General features: G+C 66.5%; 14 protein-coding genes across 14 annotated transcripts; 11 read left to right on the forward strand and 3 right to left on the reverse strand.

Moving 5' to 3' along the window:
- Nucleotides 1–52: 52 nt before the first annotated feature.
- On the forward strand, nucleotides 53–3,373 carry SNF5 (SWI/SNF chromatin-remodeling complex subunit; the record flags this gene model as incomplete). Its single annotated transcript, XM_060267922.1, has 1 exon — nucleotides 53–3,373. The coding sequence occupies one exon, from the start codon at nucleotides 53–55 to the stop codon at nucleotides 3,371–3,373; it is 3,321 nt and encodes a 1,106-aa protein (XP_060123905.1).
- A 52-nt stretch (nucleotides 3,374–3,425) lies between these two features.
- On the forward strand, nucleotides 3,426–4,076 carry MJAP1_004000 (uncharacterized protein; the record flags this gene model as incomplete). Its single annotated transcript, XM_060267923.1, has 1 exon — nucleotides 3,426–4,076. The coding sequence occupies one exon, from the start codon at nucleotides 3,426–3,428 to the stop codon at nucleotides 4,074–4,076; it is 651 nt and encodes a 216-aa protein (XP_060123906.1).
- A 24-nt stretch (nucleotides 4,077–4,100) lies between these two features.
- Nucleotides 4,101–6,870, forward strand: MJAP1_004001 (uncharacterized protein; the record flags this gene model as incomplete). Its single annotated transcript, XM_060267924.1, has 2 exons — nucleotides 4,101–4,211; nucleotides 4,234–6,870. 2 exons carry the CDS (start codon nucleotides 4,101–4,103, stop codon nucleotides 6,868–6,870), a joined length of 2,748 nt encoding a protein of 915 aa, XP_060123907.1.
- A 63-nt stretch (nucleotides 6,871–6,933) lies between these two features.
- Nucleotides 6,934–9,063, forward strand: MJAP1_004002 (uncharacterized protein; the record flags this gene model as incomplete). The annotated part of the gene is made up of 2 exons (XM_060267925.1): nucleotides 6,934–7,032; nucleotides 7,054–9,063. The coding sequence occupies 2 exons, from the start codon at nucleotides 6,934–6,936 to the stop codon at nucleotides 9,061–9,063; spliced, it is 2,109 nt and encodes a 702-aa protein (XP_060123908.1).
- Nucleotides 9,064–9,101: 38 nt separating this feature from the next.
- GDT1 (GCR1-dependent translation factor 1) lies at nucleotides 9,102–10,062 on the forward strand (the record flags this gene model as incomplete). The annotated part of the gene is made up of 2 exons (XM_060267926.1): nucleotides 9,102–9,284; nucleotides 9,307–10,062. 2 exons carry the CDS (start codon nucleotides 9,102–9,104, stop codon nucleotides 10,060–10,062), a joined length of 939 nt encoding a protein of 312 aa, XP_060123909.1.
- A 1-nt stretch (nucleotide 10,063) lies between these two features.
- MJAP1_004004 (uncharacterized protein) lies at nucleotides 10,064–12,229 on the reverse strand (the record flags this gene model as incomplete). The annotated part of the gene is made up of 1 exon (XM_060267927.1): nucleotides 10,064–12,229. The coding sequence occupies one exon, from the start codon at nucleotides 12,227–12,229 to the stop codon at nucleotides 10,064–10,066; it is 2,166 nt and encodes a 721-aa protein (XP_060123910.1).
- Nucleotides 12,230–12,613: 384 nt separating this feature from the next.
- Nucleotides 12,614–13,972, forward strand: MJAP1_004005 (glucan 1,3-beta-glucosidase; the record flags this gene model as incomplete). Its single annotated transcript, XM_060267928.1, has 1 exon — nucleotides 12,614–13,972. One exon carries the CDS (start codon nucleotides 12,614–12,616, stop codon nucleotides 13,970–13,972), a length of 1,359 nt encoding a protein of 452 aa, XP_060123911.1.
- A 130-nt stretch (nucleotides 13,973–14,102) lies between these two features.
- On the forward strand, nucleotides 14,103–17,762 carry MJAP1_004006 (uncharacterized protein; the record flags this gene model as incomplete). Its single annotated transcript, XM_060267929.1, has 1 exon — nucleotides 14,103–17,762. The coding sequence occupies one exon, from the start codon at nucleotides 14,103–14,105 to the stop codon at nucleotides 17,760–17,762; it is 3,660 nt and encodes a 1,219-aa protein (XP_060123912.1).
- Nucleotides 17,763–17,963: 201 nt separating this feature from the next.
- Nucleotides 17,964–18,635, forward strand: MJAP1_004007 (uncharacterized protein; the record flags this gene model as incomplete). Its single annotated transcript, XM_060267930.1, has 4 exons — nucleotides 17,964–18,247; nucleotides 18,270–18,384; nucleotides 18,407–18,509; nucleotides 18,532–18,635. 4 exons carry the CDS (start codon nucleotides 17,964–17,966, stop codon nucleotides 18,633–18,635), a joined length of 606 nt encoding a protein of 201 aa, XP_060123913.1.
- Nucleotides 18,636–18,660: 25 nt separating this feature from the next.
- NPT1 (nicotinate phosphoribosyltransferase) lies at nucleotides 18,661–20,061 on the forward strand (the record flags this gene model as incomplete). The annotated part of the gene is made up of 5 exons (XM_060267931.1): nucleotides 18,661–18,775; nucleotides 18,797–18,871; nucleotides 18,894–19,730; nucleotides 19,753–19,984; nucleotides 20,007–20,061. The coding sequence occupies 5 exons, from the start codon at nucleotides 18,661–18,663 to the stop codon at nucleotides 20,059–20,061; spliced, it is 1,314 nt and encodes a 437-aa protein (XP_060123914.1).
- Nucleotides 20,062–20,361: 300 nt separating this feature from the next.
- On the reverse strand, nucleotides 20,362–20,879 carry MJAP1_004009 (uncharacterized protein; the record flags this gene model as incomplete). The annotated part of the gene is made up of 3 exons (XM_060267932.1): nucleotides 20,362–20,405; nucleotides 20,428–20,491; nucleotides 20,514–20,879. The coding sequence occupies 3 exons, from the start codon at nucleotides 20,877–20,879 to the stop codon at nucleotides 20,362–20,364; spliced, it is 474 nt and encodes a 157-aa protein (XP_060123915.1).
- Nucleotides 20,880–20,918: 39 nt separating this feature from the next.
- MJAP1_004010 (uncharacterized protein) lies at nucleotides 20,919–21,880 on the forward strand (the record flags this gene model as incomplete). Its single annotated transcript, XM_060267933.1, has 3 exons — nucleotides 20,919–21,801; nucleotides 21,833–21,840; nucleotides 21,863–21,880. 3 exons carry the CDS (start codon nucleotides 20,919–20,921, stop codon nucleotides 21,878–21,880), a joined length of 909 nt encoding a protein of 302 aa, XP_060123916.1.
- Nucleotides 21,881–21,916: 36 nt separating this feature from the next.
- Nucleotides 21,917–22,489, reverse strand: VPS68 (Vacuolar protein sorting-associated protein 68; the record flags this gene model as incomplete). The annotated part of the gene is made up of 1 exon (XM_060267934.1): nucleotides 21,917–22,489. One exon carries the CDS (start codon nucleotides 22,487–22,489, stop codon nucleotides 21,917–21,919), a length of 573 nt encoding a protein of 190 aa, XP_060123917.1.
- Nucleotides 22,490–22,531: 42 nt separating this feature from the next.
- CEF1 (Pre-mRNA-splicing factor cef1) lies at nucleotides 22,532–24,912 on the forward strand (the record flags this gene model as incomplete). The annotated part of the gene is made up of 3 exons (XM_060267935.1): nucleotides 22,532–22,570; nucleotides 22,593–22,640; nucleotides 22,663–24,912. The coding sequence occupies 3 exons, from the start codon at nucleotides 22,532–22,534 to the stop codon at nucleotides 24,910–24,912; spliced, it is 2,337 nt and encodes a 778-aa protein (XP_060123918.1).
- Between the last annotated feature and the right edge of the window lie 92 nt (nucleotides 24,913–25,004).

Below are 25,004 nucleotides of genomic sequence, written 5' to 3' on the forward strand. Positions count from 1 at the left end.
TCGCCACGTCGCGTCCATAGCGAGCTCGGAGCGCGTAGCCTACCGCGCGACGATGTTTGGCGGATCAGGGAGTGATGGCGGAGGCAAGATGTGGGACGCCAATGCACCGGGGAAGAATATACCGCCGACAAGCTCCAACTCCACCACGTCCACCGGCATTTACGCGGCGATGCAGACGCCGGGCACCGCGAGCGTGCCGAATGCGACCTACCAGGCGCAGCGGCCCCACGCCATCCCGCTCGAGTCGGGATTCATGGGCGACGCGCGCGCTGCACGCTACTCGGGCCTGCACACGCCGGGGGGGGCGACACTAACGACCGAGCCCCGGGGGGGCGCGATGCTCATGCCGGGCACCAGTGCGTACCCCCAGTCCTTTGCGCAGATGGGCGCAATGGCGGGCAATGCGCGGCCTGCGCTCCCTGTCCAGGCGCCTGCACGCCCGCCAGGGCCACGCCGGGGGCGCCCGCCACGCAACCCCCGCCCCCCTGCACAGACCACGCAGCCGGGGGGGCAGGACGAGTCCGCGCCGTACATGGCCCGGCCGCCGAGCGGCGCGATGCCGTTTACCCCATCGCTGAGCGCGCCGCAGCAACAGGCGCTCATGGCGCGCGCCGTGCAGCTGGTCAAGGCGCAGGACCAGCCCAGCTTTACGCCGCTCCACGCGCTCCTCCAGATGGGCTTTGTGTTTGTGCGCAACGCACAGCTGCCGAACGCGCCGCCGAACGCGCAGGCGGGTGGCACGATCCTGCGTGCAGACGAGGCCGCGGCACTCGGCCTGCTTCCGCCCCAGGCGCAAGGCGTCCGGCCGCCCGCACCACTGGGCTATGGCCAAAACGTGCCGTTTGGGCGCCCGATGCCGTTCGAGCCGGCGGTCCACCCAGAGGACAAGGCGCCTGCCGCGATCCTGCCGGGCGCCCCGGCGAACGTGCCGCTCGTGCGCGGCGGCGCGCCGCCGCCCAAGTCGGCCGCCGGCGTGCCGGTCACGCCGCAAAACACACGCCTGACGCCGCTCCCAAGCGCCACGACGCAACCCTACCCGTGGGCGGCTCTCGCTCCGGCGGAAGTCGCGGAGCTCGAAGAGATCATGCGCACCGACGCCAAGTTTTTGCCGGTGCTGCAGGCGCAGCACAAGCGCGGCGAGGCCGAGCTGTATGTGCACGCGGCCGGCGTGATGCACCCGCCCCTGCCGCAGGTCCCGCCCAAGGCCGTGCCGTGGTGGGAAAAGGCGGCGCACGAGCCGAATGCGCCGCGCATCTCGGAGCCGCTGCGCATCATCTATCCTGCGCAGCGGCAGCGGGCGCAAGAGCAAGGTGTGCGTGGCGTACGTGCTGCCGTGCCGCTGAGTGGCGCCGAGATTGAGCGCGTTGCAAATACCCCCGAGTCGCTCGTCCCCATCCGTCTGGAGCTGGACCACGAGCCGTTCAAGCTGCGCGACACGTTTACGTGGAACGCGGCCGAGGACGACGCGTCGCTCGAGGCGTTTGCGGTGGCTATTTGCGAGGATATGGGGCTGCCCGTCGCCGTATTTGTGCCGCTGATCAAAGGGGCCGTGCAGGCGCAGGTGAACGAGTATGCGGCTGCGATGGCGCTGCGCCCCGAGCCGGGCCTGCATGGCGATAGCGGCGATGCGACCGGCAAGGCTGGGCAAGGGACTCTGGGCACCGATGGCGAGCGGATATGGCAGCGCCTGCGCACCGATGTGCTCCATGGGGGCGAGGCGGAGCACGAGGAGCAAGACATCGAGCACGAGGCCGAGCCACAGGAGGACACGGGGCACGCCGGCAAGGGCGACGACGAGGCCACCGTCAAGCGCGAGGGCGAGGACGTGGTCCCTGCCGAAAACGCGCCGGCGCCCGACGCAAAAGATACACCCCGCAGCGACGCTGCGCTGCCCACCACCGATCCGCATCCAGCGCGCGTGGAGAGCACGCTGGACCAGGACCTGCGTGACGAGCTGCGCATCCTGATCAAGCTTGATATCCTCGTCGGCGCGCAGAATCTCGTCGACCAGTTTGAGTGGGATATCCTGAGCGCCGACTCGATGGGCGCCGAGCGCTTTGCCGAGGCGTTTGCCGCGGACCTCGGCCTGCCCGGCGAGTTCAAGACGGCGATTGTGCACGCGATCCGCGAGCAGGTCAGCACGCACCTGCGCCTCTTGTTCGTCCTGGGCTACCCCTTTAATAAGTTGGCGTCGATGGACGAGGAGATCCGCACCGCCTTTTTGCCGGACGTCGACGCGGCGCAGCTCGCGCGCCGCCACGGCGAGGTGGATGCGTACACGCCCAAGCTCGTGCAGCTCACGCCGACCGACGCGCTGCACCTCGAGCGCGAGCACGAGCGCGAGATGCGGCGCAAGCGGCGGCAGACCAAGGGGCGGCGTGGCATCAACCTTGCCGAGCGCGAGCCGCAACGCACGATCCGCTCCGTGCCCGTGTATGGCCTGCAAGGCGGCGTCCCCGACGCGACGAGTGCCGGGCATTCGTCGCGCCGCGCGGCCGCCGCCGCGGCGAGCGCGAGCATCGCGTCACTCGGCGAGCCGATGGACGACACCAGCTCGCCCGCGCCGCAGAAACGCATCCGCACCGACCGCCAAGAGGTGCACTTTCGGTACCCCGGCGGCCTCGGCGCGGCGGACGCGCCGGCCGTGCCGCACTTCCGCTCGCGGACGCTCGCGCAGACGCCGCTCGACGCGCTGGGCCGGCGCACGCCCGCGCAGGCCCCGCCGCCGACCGAAAGCGCGCCGCGCGGGCGCCCGCCAAAGGACCGGTCGACCGACGTGTCGCTTGCGCGTGGCGCGCGGCCGGAAGACCTCGAGCGGCAGCACCCCAACATGTTTGACGGCGTGTGGCACTGCGGCAACTGCGGCCTGCCTGGCTACCTTGCGCCCGGCCGCCGCAAAGGGCCTGCCGGCGAAAAGACGCTGTGTGGCCCGTGCGGCAAGTACTACCACCGGCACCGCCGCATGGAGAGCGTGACGTACACGCGCGACCCCGCGTACCACATCAAGCGGCTGAAGCGCGTCGCGCCCGACGACGCGGCGGACGCCGCGATGGGCGACTCGACCGAGCTGCCGCTCCTGCCCGAGGACAGCGACAGCGACGCGCTCGAGGCGCCTCCGCAGCCCCCCCGCTGGCTCGTCGCGGCGGCCGAGGCGTCACGGCGCAAATACCCCAACGACCTCTTCCAGGTGCAGCTGCGCCCGCGCCTCCCCGACGCGCCCGAGCCGGCGGAGGAGTGGCGCATCAAGTGCGCTGACTGCCCTGGCAAGGTGTACAAGCCGGGCCCCGGCGAGTCGCTGATCAACTTTGAGATCCATCTAAAGAACCGCAGCCACCGTGCGGCCGTCGCGCGCCGCCTCGGTTCGGCGCCATAGCCCTGTAGGACTACGCGTGGAGCAGCCACGACCCTCCCTCCACATTGCCACCATGGCGTGTTCGCACGAGCACCACGCGTGTGGCCACGCGCACGACGATGCGGACCATGTGCGCCCTGGCGAAGGGCAGCAAGACTACCTCTATTCCTCGATTGACCGCGACCAGGTGAGCGCGCTGAACGAGCGCACGCCGGGCTCGGCACGTGCGGTGATCCGGCCGTTTGACGACCGCTACAGCAGCGACGGAGCGCTCGAGTCGGACGTCGACGACGACCTGCTTCTCCATATTCCGTTCGCAGGCAGCGTGCAACTGCGTGCGCTTCTGCTGCGCACGGGCCCCGGCCCGACGACGCCGCGCGCGGTCCACCTCTACAAAAACTGCGAGAACCTGGACTTGGAAGAGGCCGCCGACGGGAAGCCCGCGCAGAAGCTCGAGTCGATCCCCGATTCGAGCGATGTCGTGGAGATCCCGCTGCTCGCCGCACGCTTTCCCGACGTGCAGACCATTACGCTCTACGTGCCCGGCGCGCTGCGCGCGTCCGACGACCCGCGCACCTCGATCTCGTTCGTAGGCTTCCGTGGCGAACCCCGCATGAAGCAGCGGGGAGGGCCGCAGCAGATCGTCTACGAGGCCGCGCCCCGCGCCGCCGACCACCCGGTGCGGGGCACGGCCGAGGCGCCGCTCCGCAAGAGCGGCACGTGATAGACCGTAGCTTGCTGCGACGCGATGGACGCGGAATCGGACAGCGTGGGCGACGAGGTGTATGCCGACGAGGGCATTGCGACGCGCGCCATGCGTTCGTTGAAGCGTATGGCGCGCACATACCTTAACTACTTTGTACGTAATTTTGCTCACGCAGCGTGTCCATTTGATTTGGTTCACGGTGGTGCCGCTCGTCGCGTCGGGCATCATGTACGGCGCGAATGGCAAGGCGCACGTCATTCCGTACATCGACTGTCTCTTCATGTCTGTGTCGGCGATGACCGTCACTGGCCTGGTGACGGTGCCGGTGTCGCAGCTGTCGCTCGGCCAGCAAATCATCTGCTTCGTGCTGATGGTCATGGGCAATCTCGTGGTGAACAGCCTGGTCATCGTGCTTGTGCGCAGGCACATGTTCGGCAAGAAGTTCCAGCACGTAATGAAGCGCAGCTCGTCCGCACGCAAGCGCATGCGCGACGTCGAGGCCCAGGAACGCAAGGAACACGAGGAGGAGAAGGAAAAGATGCTGCGCTTTTTTGGCCTCGGCCACGAAGACATCGAGGAGCGGCGCGCCAAGCCGACCAAGGCGCCGCGCAACCAGAAGAAGCCAAAGCTGAACGCGGCCATGATTCAGCGCATCAACGAGCCGGCACGCCAGGTCAACCCAAACGGCGAGATGACCACCATGGTCGCCGTGCCAGAGCCGGAGGAGGCGCCGCACAGTATCCTGCAGAGCACCGACGAGCCTCCGTCGCAGGGCGTGCGCATCGCCGACGAGGCGACACACGGCATCCTCCAGGATGGCTCGGACAGGGCGTCCGAGTCCCAGGGCATCCGCATCGCCGAGCCCGAGCGCACCGACGAGGCGGCCCAGCCGGCCCAGACGACGCGCCGCCGCTCGCTCGACCAGGACCCGCGGCCCCACGACCCGGGCCGCGAGGTGCGCCGCGTGCACACGGTGGCGTTTGCCGAGCAGACCCGCGACGAGCCGAGCGAGAAACACACGCCGCCGGCGCGCCTCGCGCACGCAACAACGATGCCGGCGCACCAGCTCCCGATGCGGACCATGTCGTACGACCGCAGCACAGTGCGCTCGGACACCGAGTCGCGCGCGCCGCGGCCCGGCGCCGCGCTGCACCGCACCATGACGCGGAACATCGACAAAGGTCTCGGTGGATTCCCGTCGCCGATCGACTACGCCATGACGCTGCTCGACATGATCAATGCGCGCAAGCGCCTGACCGTGCCGCAGACGTCGACCCTTGCGCCCACCGTCCCGGAGCGCTCGCAGTCGGGCGACGACGGCGAAGAGCGCGTGCGTTTTGCGCCGTACCTCACCTTTGACGCGCGCGTCACTGGCAACTCGCACTTTCACAACCTCACCGCCGCGCAGCGCAACGAGCTCGGGGGCGTCGAGTACCGTGCGCTGGATGTGCTGGTGTGGCTCATCCCGCTGTACTGGGTGTTTTGGGTGTTTCTTGCCCTGGTCATCTCGACGCCGTACATTGCGAGCAAGAGCGCGGCGCACTACCGCACCTTCCTCGAGACCCAGCAGGACAAAGCGCCACACAGTGCCGAGTGGTACTGGATCTTTAATGTGGTCTCGGCGCTGACCAATACGGGCATGTCGCTTGCGGATAGCAGCTTCCAGGGCGCTATGAGCAATGCGTACATGTTCCTCATTCCGTGTATGATACTAATTTTGGTCGGCAACACGGCCTACCCCGTGATGCTGCGTTTTATTATTTGGTCGCTGTCCAAGTGCGTCTCGATTGAGTCGCAGCTGTACGAGACGCTGCGCTTCCTCCTCGACCATCCCCGCCGGTGCTTTGTGTACCTCTTTCCCCGCGAGCACACGTGGTTCCTCTTTGCGCTGATCCTCGGCCTGACCATCATCGACTGGTTCTTTTTGATGATCCTCGACTTGAGCCGCCGCAAAGAGGCGTTCTCGGACGGGACGTGGGTCTTTGACGCTCTGTTCCAGTCCGTCGCCACGCGCTCCGCCGGCTTCCAGACCTTCAACATTCTGAGCCTCGCCCCGGCCGAGCAGATGATGCAGGTGTTTATGATGTACCTCGCCGTGTTTCCGCTCACAATGACGGTGCGTACGACGAACGTGTACGAAGAAGGCAGCCTCGGTGTGTACGACGACGACGCGGGCGCCGGAGCCAACAGCGGCCAGGGGCGCGCAGTGTGGGGACGCTTCCTCCCGGAGCAGGTCCGCCGCCAGGTCGCCTACGACTTGTGGTGGATCGCACTCGCGCTATGGATCGTCCTCATCGCCGAGCAGAGCAAGCTCGAGAACGAGGCACAGTTCCCGAACCTCACCATTTTTACCGTGCTCTACGAGATGATCTCGGCCTACGGAACGGTCGGCCTCTCGTGCGGATCGACGTCCGACAAGGATGCGTCGCTCGCGGCCAACTTTACTGTCCTCTCCAAACTGATCGTGTGTGCAGTCATGATCCGTGGCCGCCACCGCGGTCTGCCGGGCGCGATCGACCGTGCGATTATGCTCCCGAGCGAGCTGCATGCCTACGACGAGTCGCACGACGTGCGCAGCCTCGAACCGACGTCGACCTTGGGCGCGATGAGCCTGCCTGGCTCGCTCGCCCGCACGTCGAGCATGCGAACCAATGTGTCAACCGGCGGCCTCCAGCGCACCGCTTCGGCACGCTCGGGTCCGGGCGCCTCGCCACATGCATTTCCCGCGGCGACCATGACCGAAGAACCAGAGCTGCTAGACACGATCCCCGAAGCAGCCACCCCCCGCGCACCCTCGGTGCGCTCCTTGTAAGTAAATAGACACGTGGGACCACGTGAAGGTGAACCGTGCGAAGCAAGGTTGTGGTTCGCCGCCATGCCGGGCGACGTGCGCGAGGCCGACGCGCAGCCCACGGGCTTGCATGGCGTCGCACACACGATCAAGCGCGTCGGAATGACCTACCTAAACTATTTTGTACGTCGTTAGGCTCACCAGCGCATCCACCTGCTCTTTTTCGCGACCGTGTCGCTCGTGGCCTCGGGCATCCTGTACGGCATGAACGGAGACAGGCACGTCGCCTACATCGACTGCCTCTTTCTCTGTGCATCGGCGATGAATGTCACAGGCATGGTCACGGTTCCCGTGTCGCAACTCACGCTGGGGCAGCAGATCCTCCTCTTTATCCTGATGATGCTCGGCAACTTGATCGTGAATAGCATGGCGGTCGTCTTGATACGGCGGCACATGTTTGGGCGCGCATTTCGCAACATTGTCAAGCACAATGTCTCGCTCCAGCGGCGTCTGCGCGACCTGGAGCAGCAGGAGCTCGAGGAACTCCACCACGACTTCGACCGCATCCGCGGTTTCTTTCACGGAGAGCATGCGCCGCGCAAGCCAAGCATGTCTGTACATGCGCTCGATGAGACCCGCGCGCAAGAGTGTGCAGAAGAGCATGAAATGGGCGATGCGGCGCCTTCTCATACAGCCACGGATACCCCTGAGCCGACCCCATCCCCTGCGCCCGTGCAGCGTCCCAAGCCGACGCTGCGGCGCACTATGATCAAGAGTAAAAGCAGGGGCATGGGCGATTTTCCATCGTTGATTGACTTGACGTCACTGGTCTACCGCATGGCCCGCGCCTGGTCGCACGGATGGAAGTACGGCAAGCGCCCGCCGCAGGCCGCGGCGGACAAGTCCGAGGCGGCGCAGGACGCGCCGTTTGTATTTTCGCGACTGCGACCTGAGCGGAATTCGCGCTTTCGGAACCTCACGACCGCGCAGCGCAACGAGCTCGGGGGCGTCGAGTACCGCGCGCTGGATTTACTTGCGTGGCTCATCCCCATCTACTGGATGAGCTGGGTGGTGCTCTCGTTGGTAGTTACCATGCCCTACCTGGCGAGTGGGAGCGCCGCACAGTACCGCACGTACCTCGACGAGCAGCCCGGCCCGCCCCGCAATATTCAGTGGTTCTGGGTGTTTCAGACGGTCTCGGCGATTACCAACACCGGCCTGTCGTTTTCCGACATGAGCATGCAAAAGACGCTCAGCGGCGCGTATATGATCCTCATCCCGACTACGGTCCTGACGCTGATTGGCAACACGGCGTACCCCGTGGTGCTGCGTTTTCTGCTCTGGGTCATGTCCAAGTGCGTCGCGCGCAAATCGCAGCTTGGCGAGTCGGTGCAATTTCTGCTGGACCACCCCCGCCGCTGCTTCCTGTACCTCTTTCCCAGAGAGAATACATGGTTCCTCTTTTTTGCCATTGTCACCTTGACGCTCCTCGAGTGGCTCTTGCTCATGGTCCTGGATTTGAACCGGCGCAACGACTTTCCGTCGGTGGGGACGTGGGTCTTTGGCGCATTCTTTCAGTCGGTCGCGACGCGCTCGTCCGGTTTTCAGACCTTTGACATTCTGCGCCTTGCGCCTGCGATCCAGATTTTGCAGGTGCTCATGATGTACCTCGAAGTGTACCCCTTGACCATGGCCGTGCGCACGACCAATGTCTACGAAGAGCAGAGCCTCGGCATTTTCGAGAGCCCCCAAGAGACCTCTGAGCCCGCGCCAGAGCCCAAGTCGTGGGGCGGCCGTTTCCTGCGCGAGCAGATCCAGCGGCAGGTCGCCTACGACCTCTGGTGGGTCGGCCTCGCGATCTGGATCGTGTGCATTGCCGAGCAAGGCAAAATTCAGAACGAAGAACGATACCCCTACCTGCAAATTTTTACCATTATTTACGAGCTCATCTCGGCCTACGGCACGGTCGGCCTGTCGTGCGCGCCTAGCAACGTCTCGCTCTCGGCAGAATTCTCCACCATTTCCAAGCTGATCGTCATTGCCGTCATGTTTCGCGGCCGCCACCGCGGCCTCCCCGGCGCAATAGACCGTGCGATTATGCTCCCCAGCGAGCTCCTTTCGTACGAATCCGCACCCGACGCCGACAAGGATCCCGACGCACGCGCCTCGAGCGTGCGCGCACACCCCTCCGACACGCGCCAGCGCGCCGCGTAGCTTCACCTCCACCTCCACGTGGCCGTAGCGGACCGACGATGAGCAGCGTCGCGAGCAGCGCGGCGAGTGCCTGGAGCAGCGCCGTGAGCGCAGCGAGCAGTGCGCCTGTGGTGCCTGTTGCAACGCATGCGGAGAGTGTGCTGGCGGATGCGCTTCTTTTGCGTGTGCACCTGACGCGCGCCGACGTTGCGGGCTTTATCAAGAGCTTTACCATTACCACGGTACGTTTCCTTTCTGACGCAGATTTCCGAAATTGGCGACAAGACGTTCCTTACGAGTGCCATCCTCGCGATGCGCCATCCCCCAGTGACCGTGTTTTGGGGCAGCTGGTCGGCGATGATTTGCATGTCGACGCTCTCGAGCCTCATGGGCGCCGTGCTCCCTGCGCTCCTCTCGCACCGCGGCGCACTCACCATCTCTGCGCTGCTGTTCCTTGGCTTTGGTGCGGTCACGCTCTTCCGCGGTCTGCAGATGCGCGGCGATGAGCTCGGCGAAGAGTGGAAAGAGACCCAGGACGAGATCCGGGCCGACGAGCAGGAGCACGAGCTCGACGAGCTCGAGCGCGGCGACACGTCGGACGTATACCCCAACTTCACGCTGTATCCCAGCCAAACCAGCACGCTGCAGCGCGCATCCGAGGCGCTGCATGCGACGCCAAAAACGTCCATGTCCGCCTTTGTGCGAGAAGGCGCACGGAACCTGTGTGGCCTGTGCTTTAGCCCGGTGTTTTCCCAGGCGTTCCTCCTGAACTTTCTCGGCGAGTGGGGCGACCGCTCGCAGATTACGACGATGGCGCTCGCGGCGACGCACCGCACCGCCATTGTCGCTGTCGGCACGAGCCTCGCGCATTTGGTGTGCGTCGCGATCGCCGTCACGGCCGGCGCCATGCTCGCCGCGCGCCTGAGCGTCAAGCACCTCACGCTCGGAGGAGCGGTCCTCTTTTTAGTGTTTGGCGCAAGCTCGGCATACCAAGCATGGCACGAGGCGCCGCCTAGCTAGACTACATATGTACAGATCCCTCCCCATCGCTCCATTCCGAGCTCGGGGCGTAGCTCGACTGCGACGAGCGGCGCTCGTGGCCGTCGCGGCGGGCGCGGCGCACACGCCGCCACGCACGCCGCGGCGACGGCGTCGCGGTGCCGCGCAGGTGCGGAAACTTGACCGAGGTCACCGGGCGTGCCGGCAGCGCCGTCTCCTGGACGCGCTGGAGCGGCGGGCGCTCGGGACCGCGTGCCATATCGTGCTCGAGCGCAGCGTGCTCGAGAGCCGCAACGACTTCGGACGAGTCCTGGAGCGGCGGCGAGGCGCGGAATGGCGAAAAAACACGCCCAAGAGGGCTGCCCATCGTCGCACGGGGTGTGTGCACGGGCGGATAGGAGCCGGTGCGCGTGCGCACCGGCAGTGCCGCCGAGCTGCGCGTCGCAATGAGCAGCAGCAAGAGCACAAAGAGCAGGACGAGCTGCGCGAACCCCCGCCGCTTTTCGTACACGAGCTCGTGCGCGAGCTGCTGGACGCGTGTCGCGAGATCGGCGGCGGCCGCTTCGCGTTGCTTGAGCGCGGTGCGGTGCTCGTCCATAAACGCATGGAGCTGCTGGGTATAGGTCGTGTTGAGCGACGAGAGCAGCTGCGTGATCCGTGTCTCTTGGGACTGTTCGAGCTCGGTGAGCTTGTCGCGGAGGACCTGGCTGCTGAGCTGCAGGTACTGCATGCTGAGACTGGTGTTGGACTCAAGCGCAGCGAGGCGCTTGGTAATCGTACGGAAGATGGACTCGCTCCCGGGGTTGGCCTTTTCCGAGGCTTTGGCGTCTGCCGGCTTGGTCGTCGTACGCGTGTGGTTCGACGGGGCCGGCGTGCTTGTGGCATTTGCAGGTACGTTCAGCATGGCCGGCGTCGGCTGCGGCGGCGCATCCGCGAGCGCCGAGACATTGGTCGCGAGTGTGGGCTTGCTTGGCGCGACCGGCGCGTGCGACACGGGGCGCGGTACACACACACACGGCCAGATCGACGGAGCGTGCGCAGGGCACATTTGGATGCGGCCGCGGATCGTTGCGACGTGGATATCGCAGGAATAGTTGGGCTCCCAGTCCTCGTCCGCCTCGTCCGCCTCGCCGTCGTCCTCGTCGATCTCCTCGTCGGCATCCTCGCGCTCGTTCCGGCCATAGACACGCAAGAGGCTGACCGGGCAGTAGTACTCGCTGCCGTAGTGCTCAAGAAAATCGATGCGCAGGAAGCGGTAGTACGAGTGCGGCACGGCGCTGAGCGTAAAGACCTGCGGCCCACGCACATTGCGCGCGCGAAAGTGCCCCAGCGTCCGCCACTCGTGCTCCGGCGCGTGGAGATCCGTCGAGGCACGCACGGAAAACAGCTTAAACATGCTGCTAAAAAACTCGAGGTTGGCCAGGACGATCGTGTCGATGCGGATGTGCTGGCACAGCTCGACGACGACAAACTGTCCCTCGCGCTTGGGCGTGCGGCAGGGCGACAGCATGTAGCGGTCCTTCTTTTCGCTGAGGATCGCCGATGCAAACTTTGCCGACGGGTTCGCCTGGTGCAAGACGGCGGCGCAGTCCAGCGACGCATAGTTCCATCGGTGCTTGAGCTTAGCGAGGGCTTCTGGCGCATTTTCTGCCGCAAGGATCAGCGGCGGCGGCTTGTCCGCCTCGGGCGGCGGCGGCGGCGGCTGCGGCGGCTCGCTGGGCGGCGGCGACTCGTGGTGCGCTGGTGTCGGCACTTCTGGCGCCGATGCCGTGACTGACTCTGGCGCCGGGGACGATGTCGGCGCGTCCGTCGCAGACGAGGTCCTTGCGCTGCTGCGCTCGCGCGCCTTGTCGCGCTGTTTTGACTTGGCCTTTTGCTGGCGTTCGTTTTCGAGGTGCTTTTCCTTCCACTCGGAGAAAGAGAGGAGCGTATCTCCTTGCGCCTGCCCCTCGCCTTGCGCGTCCTGCGGCGGAGCCTCGCCGAGGGCGACCGGCTTTGACCCGTCGTCCGAGACGAGCACTGTGCCGAGCAGGGCATAGACGCGGTGCATGCCGTCGGGCGTCTTTCCCTCGCCGACGCCCCACGGCAGCTCGCACACTAGGATATCCTCGCCGATGAGCGTATTCCGCGGATCGTGCAGCGCGGTGCTTCCCACGCCCGGCGCGTCCATCGGTCGCGGTGCCTGCATCGGCGACACGCACGTGAGTGCCGACGGGAGCTGCGCGAACCGCGGCGTGGCCGGGCGGCGCGCATTCCCCGTCCGTACCTTTACTTCGCTCTGCGCAGCACACACCCAGAGCCACGCCAAGCAGAGCACGGCATAGAGGCGTGCACGGCCTGCGCTCTTCCCCATCCTCGCCGTCGTGCTCCACCAGGAAAAGTGACGCGGTCCACGTGGCAGACCTCCACGTGGAGTGATGCACGCGTATGCACGCGTCGCCCTGCTGCAAGGAGACGCGTGCCGATGCACGCACCCCCTTGGATCGCGATGGCTCGGCGCCGAGCAGGGGAAATTTCATTTCCCGGTAAATCTGGGCAGGACGCGTCGCGTTTCGGTACCCTTCCCCCCATCATGTTTAGCAAGTCCTCGTTCCTGGTACTGGTACTGAGCGCGTTCACTGCCCTTGCCTCGGCTGGTGGCACCAACGACACGCTTGCCCAGAAGCATGCTACGCGTGGCATGGACGGTGTCCGTCACGTCCCCCACGTCCAGCGCATGGAGCGCCTGGCTCCCCGTGCCGGCCCCAAGCTGCGCTTCAACTACGGCCAGGACAAGGTCCGTGGTGTGAGCGTTGGTGGCTGGCTCGTGATTGAGAACTTCATCACTCCTTCCATCTACCAGAGCGCGAACGACAACCGCGTCATTGACGAGTGGTCGTTTGCCAAGTACGTCGACCACGACCAGGCCGTCAGCACGCTGCGTGACCACTACGACAACTTTGTTACCGAGAAGGACTTTGAGGAGATCGCCTCGTACGGTCTCAACCACGTCCGCGTTCCGTTCCCTTACTGGGGTGTCAAGACCTACAAGGGCGACCCCTACCTGAAGGTCAACCAGTACGACAAGCTCAAGGAGGCTGCTGGCTGGGCCAAGAACCACAACCTCAAGATGGTCATTGAGCTGCACACGGTCCCCGGCGGCGCCAACCCCTACGACCACGGCGGCCACACGAACCACTCCAACTGGCTTGGTAACGACAAGTACGAGGGCCGCACCCTCGAGATCCTCCAGGAGCTCTCGAGCGAGTTTAGCCAGAGCAAGTACAGCGCCGTCAGCGCCATCTCGCTCGTGAACGAGCCCAACGGCGACGTGGAGAAGATCCGCAACTTTTACCAGCGCGGCTACAACGTCGTGCGCTCGCCCGACAATGACCAGTCGAACCTCCTTGTGATCATTGGCGACTCGTTCCTGAACCCCGCCCAGAACGACTACTGGCACAACAAGATGCAGCCCCCCAAGTACCAAGGCGTTGCGGTCGACACCCACGTGTACCGTCTCTTTGACCCCTCGTCGATCGCTCTGAGCCAGGATGACCGCATCTCGTACTACTGCTCGCTCAAGGGCGGCTTCCAGAACGCCAACTCGCAGCTCTGGTCGATGGTCGCCGAGTGGTCGCCTGCCTTTACCGACTGCGCCCCGGGCCTGAACGGCCGCTTCCAGGGCAGCCGCTACGAGGGCTCCTTCCCGGGCTCGACCCGCCGCGGCTCGTGCAAGAACAAGTCGGGCAACGCCAACAACTTCTCGGACGGTTTCAAGAAGAACCTCAAGAAGAACTGGGAGGCCCAGGCCGACGCCTACGAGGGCGGCCTCGGCTGGATCATGTGGACCTGGAAGACGGAGCACCACAACGCTGATGACTGGAGCTACCGGGCAGGTGTCAAGAACGGCTGGATCCCCCGCGACCCCACCCACCGCAGCTTCTCGTGCTAAGCGCACAGACCTTCCTTAGTAGCCGCCGCTCCTTATAGACATTGCAACGTTTGATTTTCCACGTGTAGACACGTGATTTTATCCGACGCGCCTGCGGGGATCCCTGGACGAAGCGCCGTGTGCGGAGAGGATGCCGGTGCACCCTGTTCCGAGCGGGGGCCCCACGTCCGAGGCCGCTGTGCCAGCCACGCACCAGGACTGGGAGCCTCCGCCCCAGTTTGCACGATACCAAATTCGCCGCGTAGCTTCCAACGACGAGAACCTGCACCGGCCGATGCTAGGCGTCGATACACAGCACCTGCCGCGCCCCGAGAGTGCCGTGCGTGTACACAGCCCGCTGGTGCCGCATGCCGCGGACACCTCGCCACTGCTAGATGGCCCGGAAGAGAAGCGGCTGGGACGCACCGCCTCGCGTATCCTGCGCCTCTCGCGCTCGTTTTCGCGCCTCGGCGAACGCAAGACATCGGACGGCAGCGGGCGGGGGACGCCCACGCCCGTGAGCGCGCAGAGCCGCAGCACGACACCGACATTGAATACCGCACGCTCGACCCCGCGCCTGCGCTCAGACTCGGGGCAGAGCACCGCGGGGACGACTCGGATGCGCACGCGCACCGCGCTCCTCGCCGCACGCGACTCGCCCGACGTCTCGCCGACGATCGACGAGATGGGCCAGCTCTACCAGCACACGCCGAGCCCTGTGTGGCACGAGGGCGACGGATGGCAAAAACCGCCTTCGCGGCCGTCTAGCAGGCTCGAACGCGTACGAGGGGCACTGGGCTCGCCGAGCGCCTCGCCGACGGTGCGCCTGCCGCTCGACCTCCCGTCGCCCACCGTGCACCTCAACTCGCCGGTCGAGACGCGCGCGGCCAAGGGAGTCTCGCCAACCGATACGCGCTTTTCCAAGGGCGCCTCGCCGAGCGACGGCCGGCCACGCACCTCGCCCAACGAGGTGCGCATGTCGCCACAGGACCGTCGCGCAGCACTGCAGGACGTGCGCCGCATCGAGACGCCGCCGCCGGTGCCGGCACTGCCACAAAGCAACCCCAGTGGCCTGGGCCTCACGCTCGACGGACAGCGCGTGGGGCCCGACGAGCTCGGCGAGTGGCCGCCGATGGGCTCGCCGTCTTCGCCTCTCGACGAAGACGCGGCGGGCCTGCGCCGCTCGAAAGCACGCGCGTTCCAGTCGCCATGGAAGACGACCAAGCGCCGCGAGAAGCCGCTGCCTTCCATCGACACGCCAGAAGAGGGGCAGAAACGCAGCAATACGAACCTGCGCCGCCTCTTTAAGACGGGCATTGTCGACGAGGAAGAGGCGCGTCGGGGGGCGTTCCGGCGGCGAAGGTCCGAGACACGCCTCGCGTCGGGCGGCAGCGACGCGCCGCCCCTGCCGCCGGTCGATCCGAGCAGGGACGCGTCGCCGGTCGCGAGCCGCCCACCGATTGTACATATTCCCTCGCCAGCTGCACACGCGCGGTCGGCGTCGGTTGCCGAGGCGTCGCCCGCGATCGCCAGCGTGCCGCTCGCTGCGCCGGCCACGATTGTGCGCGGCGCATCACCCGCGCTCGGCGCGACCCCGGCGCCGGCGCGCGGCGCATCGCCTGCGCTCGGCAGTGCCGTGCCGCTCGTGCTGCGCCCTGGCGGTGGCCCGTCGGTGAGCTACGCGCCAGTGACGGACCCGGTCGGCGCGGCGCCCCCGTCGCTGAACCCCTTCCGCGAGCGCGCCGACTCGCTGCCCGCGCTCCCGGCGAGCGACGCGCAGGATCCGGCACGCAAGCGCGCGCTGCTGCGGCAGCACATCCTGAGCGAGCTCGCCGAGACCGAGCGCACCTATGCCGGGGACCTCGAGGTGGTAAAGGGCCTGTACCTCGCCCAAGCGCGCATCTATGCCGGGATCAAGACGCCGACGACGTCGATGCTGGCGCCGTCCCCCCACCCCCAAAGCGGGCCTACGTCGCCGCTCCCCCGGACCTACTCGAGCCGCTCGACCGAGAGCGCGGACGCAAAGCACTGGGACCATGCGCTGCACCACCCCCTGTCGCCAAAGAAGCGGCGCGACGACCGCCAGTCGATCCACTCGCTCACCTCGACCGAGGACGAGGACGGCCCGTCGTGGGCGCACCCCGAGCGGACGCGCCGCTCGCCGCTGGTGCCCGAGCGTGCGCTGCCAGCGAGCCCCGCGCCTGTCGCGCCGCTCGGCGTGACGGATATCCATGTGATCTTTGCCGGGCTCGAGCCGTGCGCGGCGCTGGCGAGCGAGATGAGCTCGCTGCTCAATGCGGCCGTCCAGCACCAGGACGTGCAGGCGGTCGGCTCCATCTTTCTGCAAAAGATGGGCCAGATCGAGCAGGTCTATGCGCTCTACTGCGGCCGCCACGAGGCGGCGATGGCGCGCCTGAGCGAAGTCACGACCAAAAACCCCGCTGCTGCGGCGTTCCTCGCAGAGTGCGACGAGACGTCGCGCGAGCACTCCCGGGCATGGGACCTCCCGTCGCTGCTCATCAAGCCCGTCCAGCGCGTACTGAAATACCCCCTGTTTCTGAGCAGCATCGTGGAGCAGACCGACGTGCGCGAGCCGTGCTATCCCACGCTGCACGCCGCCCTGCAGCAGATCCAGCTGGTGGCGGACCGCATCAACGAAAACAAGAAACGGATGGAGATTGTCGAGCAGCACGGGTTTGTGCCGCCGCAGGCGCCGCGGCCGTCGGCGTTTCGGCGCCCGCCGACGGCGCTGCGCAAGGCCAAGGCGTCGCCGCGCCCCGACGAGCCGCCGCTCACCACCGACGAAGGCGAGTACCGTGCGCTGCTGGAGCGCGTCGACGCGAGCGAGCGCCACCTGCTCTCCTTCTCGCAAGAGTGTGCGACGTGGGCGCGCAGCGTACGGGCAATGTACACAGCCCAGCTGCACGTCGCCGACGCATGGATCGCCGTGTACAGAACGGGCGATACGCGCGGCGTCCTCTCGGCGATCGACCGACTGGTGCAATTCCGCGCGGTGCTGCAGCACACGCTCCTCGACACGGTGTGTGCGCGGCTCGATACGGAGCTGCGCCGCACCGTGTTTGCGACCGTGCACACCGTGCACACGCTCCTCGAGCGGCCGCGCATGGTGATGGCGAACCGCACTGCCAAGGAGCACGAATACCGCAAGTACCTCGCCGAGGCTGCACGCAAGCCGACCGCGCGGCCGAGCACTGGCGCGCGCGCCTTTCTCTCGCTCCACGTCCAGCTCATGGAGGAGCTCCCGGCGCTGCTACGGGGCATTGCATTGGTCATGGACCGCTGCGTGATGTTCTTCGCAGAGATCCAGACCGCGTACTACGCTTTGGTCGCCGAAGAGCTGCACGCATTCTGCACACAGTACCTGCCGACGGCCATGACGCCAAACAGCGCGTCGCTCACGCCGACCGCTGCAACAGTCCGCACGCCGACTGAGGCAAGAGAGCCGCCGGCACGCCCGCAGCGCAGCGAGGCACGCCCGCGTGTCGTGCGGCCAAGCACACCGCCGTCGTACCCGAACGAACCGGCACCGGCGCCAAGCGATACGCCCAACGAGCACCGCACACGGCACACACCGACGCCGTCGGTCGTCACGGCGCACACGACGCTCGAGCCGCTCTCGCCGATCGAGCGCTCGCGGTGGCGCGACAGCATGCAGGCGTCGAGTGTTGGGCACATGTCCTTCCGCGATGCACGCACATCGTTTAGCGACGTCTCGCGCTCGTCGTACGGCGATGCGAGCTCGCTGGGCGACCTCAACACACTTCCCGACTATAGATTTCCGACGCGGTAGATGTGGAGTGTGGGGTTGACGAGGGACCTTGACGACCAGGCCGGTTGCACCGCTGAAAGGGCACACGGAGCGTCGCGAGACTGTGGCGAGACAGCGCATCCGCTGTGCACACGAACAAAGACAAGGCACGAGACAGAGGCCGGGCCAGAAGAAGCACATATTCGCCTCGAGCGTCGCTTCACGATCGCCGTACGCATACCCATGGACGCCCACGCCCCACGCACCCGCCCCAACCCACGCGACTATATCCAGACAGCCGCGACCGGCAATGCGCTCTCGCGGCGTGCCGCGATCTATGGCGCGTCCAACATCGTGCTCGGTGGTAAGTGCATCGTCGAGCACCGTGCGATTCTGCGCGGCGATTTGCAGCGCACGGTACGCGCCGAGGGCGACGAGCGCTCGAGTGCCGTCGTGATTGCCATGGGGCGCTACGGACACGTCGGCGAGCACGCCGTGCTGCGCCCGCCGCACAAGACCTACAAAGGGTACGTCGTGTGCCTGACCCAGTCTCTTTTCCTACTTTCCGCTGCGCCTCGGCGACCACGTCACGATCGGTGCACGAACCGTGGTCGAGGCCGCGCAAATCGGCAGCCATGTCGAGATCGGCGCTGACTGCGTCCTGGTACGCCTCTCTTCTGACCCAGGGCGCCTTTTGCATCGTGCGCGACGCGGCGGTGATCCTCGACGGCGCCGTTCTCGCACCCCATACGATCGTTCCCAGCATGACCATCTTTGGCGGCTCGCCAGGTACGTCTACGTACTCACCCAGCGCGCATCGTAGACCGCCTCCCCGAGTCGTTTGAGGATCAGTGCGAAGCACGCAGCCGCGAAGCCTACGGCGCATTTCGCGCTGCGCTCGGACATCGCCCGTAGCAAAAATCGGCCCATTTCCTCCACAATGACGATGACCGGCCATGGTACGGTGCAGCTCCCGTCGCTGCTGGACACGGACCTGTACAAGCTGACGATGCAGCAGGCCGTGCTGCAGCACTTTCCGGATGCCCAGGTGACTTGTACGTAGCAGTGCTCACCAGACCGCTTCACGAACCGGTCGAAGGAAATGCAGTTTACCGCCGCGACCGTCGATGCGGTGCGTGCGGGGATTGAGCGTACGTCGTGTGGCTTATGCAGACCTCGGCACGCTGCGGATCTCTGCAGAAGAGGAGGCGTGGCTGCGCGAAGCGTGCCCGTACTTTCAGGAAAAGTACCTCGCGTTCCTGCGCGACTTTCAGCTGCGGCCTGCCGACGAGGTCGACGTGCGTTTCGTGCCGACCGACGGCGAGTACGGCCAGCTCGAGGTGCTCATCCAGGGCGCATGGGCGTCGGTCATTCTGTACGAGGTCCCGGTGATGGCGATCATCAGCGAGACCTACTTCCAGACCGTCGACCGCGACTGGACCGCGGCCGGGCAGCGGGAACGTGCGGCGGACAAGGCACGCAAACTGCTGCAGCACGGCGTCATGCTGTCCGAGTTCGGCACGCGCCGCCGCCGCTCGCTCGCGACGCACGTCGAGGTGATGCACGGCCTGCTCGATGCGCAGAAGGAGGTGGGCGACGCGCCTGGCGCGGGGCGCATCCTAGGCACGAGCAATATCTACCTTGCCAAGCAGTTTGGCGTCGCACCGGTCGGCACAGTCGCGCACGAGTGGACGATGGCCATCGCCGCGATCCACGGGTACGAGCACAGCAACCTGCGTGCGCTCCAGCTCTGGGACGCCGTCTACCAGCCCCCGGCCTTTACGCCGGCGCGCCCCGTCGACGATCTCACCATTGCGCTGACCGACACGTTCAGCACGCGCGTCTTTTGGGACGACCTGCTCTCGAGCGAGTCCGGCAAGGAGATCCTGCGCCGCTGGCGGGGCGTGCGGCAGGACAGCGGCGACAGCCGCGTGTTTGTGCGCCATGCGCTCGACGTATACCGCAGCATTGGCGTGGACCCTGCCAAGAAGCTGGTCATCTTTTCCGACGGTACGTCTATGAGCTTATGCAGGCCTCAATGTCGAGCGGTGCCTCGAGCTCCAGGCGTTTGCGAAGGAAATGGGCATCCTCGCGGGTTTCGGCGTGGGGACGCACCTGACGAACGACTTTGGGTGCGCTTCGGATACGTCGCGCAAAAGCCGCGCGCTGAATATGGTGCTCAAGCTCGACTCGATCAACGGGCACCCTACGGTCAAGATCAGCGACGAGCTTACGAAGAACACGGGCGATGCGGACGAGATTGCGTACGTTGTGCGGCTTACCCAGCCTTGTCAAGCGCCGCTTTGGTCTGTCGGGCGCCGATTCCGTGGAGGATGCGTAGAAGTAGAGGCGTTGGTGATCCGTGTGCCGTCTGGGGGCCTGCTCATTGTCGTGAGGTGCCGCGCATGGGAAGCGTCATGCCTGGATCATAGCAAACGTCCGCGTAGTAAACGTCCGTGCACCGGTCACGAATGGGTCTGAACCTTTGCGCCGAGAACAACACTTGACAGCGTTTCGCGCGTTGGTTCGCGGTACAGGCCCGGCCCTTTCCATCCCCCGTCTTGCGCACCACCTCCCTACCTCTTACACGCCCACGCCTGTCGAACGCGCACACGGCTCGATTCTACACTTTCATACAACACTACTCCAGCGCGGTCCATTCACACATGCCCAGCATTTCCACAACTGCATAAGCGACGCCACGTACACTTTCGGTACTCGAACCGCTTGCGTGTCCGATCCAAGAACGGCGGCACGAGCCACTGATCGATCTGCATTAGCCGCGACACGCACCGCCTCCTGGTCATTCGCCAGGATCTCTTTCACGACATCGACGTCGACGACGCCCTCGTCGCGCTCGTCAAAGCTTTCAAACGCCTCGAGCAGCTTGCGTGCATCGCTCACCGGCCCCATACGCGTCGCCATCATCGTCAGGAAGCTGGTCGCGTCGAGTTCCGGAGCGTCGCTGCCGAGCACGTCCGCCTGGAAGTGCTCTTTTGCCTCGGTCGGCGCGTCGCGCGCGCCGAGACTGCGCAGCGCCTTGGCGAGGTCACTCTCGCTCACGTTCCCGTCCTCGTCACGGTCCAGCGCATAGAATACACGCTGAAGCTGCTTGATCTGCGCAGGCGACAGGCGCGCCAGCGCCCCCCCTTCGCTCATGGTGGAGGTGTGTTGATTGTCCACGTGGCTTCCTCCGTCATGTTCGCGCCTGCGACGCCCGGACGGGGCATGCGGCGCCCCTGGACGCCGGCACGTCGCGACGACGCACGGCAAGAGAATGCACAAAAGAGTCCACAGGCCATTGCGACAGGCAATAGTGTTTTGAGCGCGGCAAAAGCGCTTGCGGCGAGTGCAGCGCCGAGCACCGCGCCGAACGCGGTGGCCAGCGTCGCTGCCCCCCCGCCCAAGCCGCCTGCGGCGCCGGCGGCACCGGCGGCGCCGAGCGCGAGCCCTGCGAAGGCGCCGTGGCTTGCGCGGCGGCCAGCGCCGATGACGACCGCGACGGCACAGCGCCGTGTCTCGTGGAACTTGGCGAGTCTTGCGCTGCTCTATATCGTGCCGAGCGCGTGGCCCGGCATTCTCGATGTATACTACGACCTGCTCGAGGCGCTCGTGCACACGGGCCGCCTGCCGGACGGCGCCGACGAGCTGCTGGATGCGGTTCTGACGTGGCTGCGGTATGCGCTCACCATTGTCTTTGTGTTCAACATGGCCGAGGCCCTGCTCATGCGCCCCGCCCCCCCGCCGGTCGGCGAGCGTGCGACAGAAGTCGGCGCGGCATTTGCGCGCAGCGTGTCGAGCGGCTCGCCGCTCACGCGCCCCGACCTCCCCCAGCGGCGGCACGTCTCTGGCGTGTCGGCCGTGACGCCCGCGACGCCGCATGCGACGCCGCAGCGCACGCCTGGGCGCAGCGTCTCGCCGTTCCGTGCGTCGCCCTATGCGCTGGGCCGCGGCCGGCCGTCCTCGACGCCCTTTTCGCAGCGCAGCACGTCTGGCACGCCGCGGCGCACGCCGTCGCACCGCGATGCGTTTGCGGGCCGCAGCGTGAGCCGCACGTCGCCCGGCGTGCGGCGCTCGCCGAGTATGCAGGCGTCACCGCCTGGAGCACGCAGCGAGCTCGGTACGTGTTCTTACTCACACAGAGGATGTACGGGAAGTAGAACAGGCGCTGCAGCAGTTGCGCTAGGGTATAGGCTCTATAGGGTCAGGTTGTACTCGTAGTCGCTCTCCACGCGCTGGCTGAACCAGAGGATCACCGCGCAGGCCATGATGGCCATGTTTTGCACGACGCCGGCCACGCCGAGCTCGACCAGCCCCTCGGCCGCGTTGTTGGCCATATACTTGATGATCAGCACAGCCATCGAGCCAGCCATGCCCCCCGCGAGGAACGCAAAGCCGATAAAGAGCCACATGCGCGTCCGCCAAAGCACCGGGTCCTCGTTCCAGGCGCCCGACTGCAGCGCGCCCTCGTCGAGCAGGTGCTGCTTGTTGATCATATTCACAATCGCGAGGCCGAGCGTCGTGCTCAGGCCACTCACCCAGTCGTCCAGCTTGATCGAGACGCCGGGGGGCTGAAACGGCTCGTCGCCGGGCGGCGGACGGTGCAGGTGGTGCGAGCGCACGCACGCATCCAAAAAGATCCACCACCCCGCCGCAAAGAGCGCTCCGGAAGCATACACGCCAAACGCACGCCGGTTCGTGCGCAAGGCAGAGGCGATATTCGGCAGCCGCACGCGGCACACGCGCCGCGTCTCACTCGTTCGGACCATGGAGGCGCGGGACTTGCTGACTAATTCTTTTCTCCTGCCGCGATGGTGCGCGTGATCGTCAAGGGCGGCGTGTGGAAGAATGTAGGTGGAAAGGCTGACGCAGACGGAAGATGAGATCCTAAAAGCAGCCGTATCCAAGTACGGAAAGAATGTAGGTAGCGTGGCTGACGCAGCAATGGGCACGTATCTCGTCGCTGCTCGTGCGCAAGACGCCGAAGCAGTGCAAGGCACGGTGGTACGAGTGGCTCGACCCGTCCATCAAGAAGATTGAGTGGTCGAAGGAGGAAGATGAGAAGCTGCTTCACCTTGCGAAGCTCATGCCGACGCAGTGGCGCACGATTGCGCCGATCGTCGGCCGCACCGCGACACAGTGCCTCGAGCGGTACCAGCACCTGCTCGACGAGGCTGAGTCGCTCAACGACCCGCTCGCCCTCGAGGGGCCCGGCGCAGAGGCCGCGCCGAGTGCGGATGACGTGCGCCGCCTGCGCCCGGGCGAGATCGACCCGGACCCAGAAACAAAGCCGGCGCGCCCAGACGCGGTCGACATGGACGAGGAGGAAAAGGAGATGCTCTCGGAGGCGCGTGCGCGTCTCGCGAATACAGAAGGTAAGAAGGCAAAGCGCAAGGCGCGCGAGCGCGCGCTCGAGGACGCACGCCGCCTCTCGATCCTCCAGAAGCGCCGCGAGCTCAAGGTCGCGGGCATTTATACGCGTACGCGCAAGAAGGACAAGTTCCACATCGACTACTCGAAAGAGATCCCGTTCGAGCGGCAGCCCGCGCCGGGATTCTATGATACCACGGAGGAGTCGGCACGCGTGTTGGACGCGCCACTCGGCCGCTCCATCGGCCAGATGGACAGCGGGGGGCGCGCCGAGCCAGAGCAGGACAAGCGCAAGCGCGAGGAAAAGAAGGCGCCGCAGCCCAAGCATGACGAGGCGCTGCGCAAGCTCCGCGAGGAGGAGATCGTGACCAAGCGCCGCAAGCTCTTCCTGCCGGAGGCGTCGGTGGGCGAGCGCGAGCTCGAGCAGATCGTCAAGATGGGGCAGGCGGGCAACACCGCCCGCGCTCTGGTGCAGAACGACGAGGGGACGGCGACCGACGGCCTCCTCGGCGAGTACGCCACCATGGAGGCGCACGAGGCGCCGCCGACGCCAGCGACGCCGTCGACGGGGCACGAAGCGCTCCTGCGCGAGGCGCAGAACCTCAAGCGCCGCACCGAGACACAGACGCCGCTGCTCGGCGACGATAACGCCACACTCCACGATACCGCACAGCCCGAGGCGACGCCAGGCGCGACGCCACGCACACTCACCACGCCGGGCGTAGCGCCGGGCGCAACGCCGGGCGCGACGCCGCGCCGCGACACGCTCGGCCTGAACGCCGACGTGCCGGGCACGCCACGCAGCGAAAAGGCCGCGCAGCGCGCCGCAAAGCACGGGCTGCTCGCGGGCCTCGGCAGCCTGCCCAAGCCCAAGAACGACTTTGAGCTGGTCGTCGACAACGCCGAGGACGCCGAGTCTGTCGCCGCGCCGGACGTCGAGGAGGATGCGGCGGAGCGCGACGCACGCCTCGCGCGCCTCGCCGAGGAGGAGCGGGCGCGCGAGTTTGCGCGCCGCTCGCAGGCGGTGCAGCGCGACCTGCCGCGCCCGCTCGAGGTCGACGCGGAGCTCGCGTCGGAGCTTGCCGTGCTCCACGACGGCGACGCAGTGCAGAGCGCCATTGACCGCGAAATGCTGGCGTTGATGGCGCACGATGCGCGCCTCTATCCCCAGCCCGGCAGCCGCCAGAGCGGCGGCGCATTCGGCACGCTGCCTGCGCTGGACGATGCGGCGCTCGACACGGCGCGCAATCTCGTGCACACCGAGCTCGCGACATCGCTCGGCTTTCCCGGTGCGCGCCCTGAAACGCTGAACACCATGATCACGTCCAAGGCCCAGTCGTTCGACTGGCCGACGGTCGAGACGACGTGGAGCGCCGACCACGGCGCGTACGTCGTCAAGGAGGACCTGTCGCCCGAGGCTATCGTGCGTGGCCACGCGTCGCTCCTCGAGACGCTGCGCGGCCGCATGAGCGAGCAGGCGGCGGCGGCGGCCAAGGGCGAAAAGACGCTCGGCAAGCTGTTGGGCGGCTACCAGGCGCGCTCCAAGATGCTTGCCCAAAAAATCAACGAGGCCGCACAGGCGCACGCCGAGTCGGCGCTTGCGCTCGCCGCGTTTGAGCGCCTCGCGGTCGGCGAGGAGGGCGCGGCGCGCGAGCGTCTCGAGCGCCTCCAGGCTGCCGTGGGGCACCTGCAGCGTGTCGAGGCCGTGGCCCAGGCCGAGTACCGCGACCTGGACGCGGCGCGCACCGAGGCGCAGGAAACCTACGAGGCGCTCCAGACCGAGGCGGAGATGCGCCGCGCAGAGATGGCCTTGATGGCATAGTCGCGACAGCCGTATGGATCCTGGAAATCGCCTTACGTCATCATCTCCGCTCCGCGTCCGTGCGCGGCTCCGAACGCGGAGATGCGTGGCAT

The sequence above is a fragment of the Malassezia japonica genome, chromosome 8, assembly GCF_029542785.1.
Source record: "Malassezia japonica chromosome 8, complete sequence".
Classification (NCBI taxonomy): Eukaryota; Fungi; Basidiomycota; class Malasseziomycetes; order Malasseziales; family Malasseziaceae; genus Malassezia; species Malassezia japonica.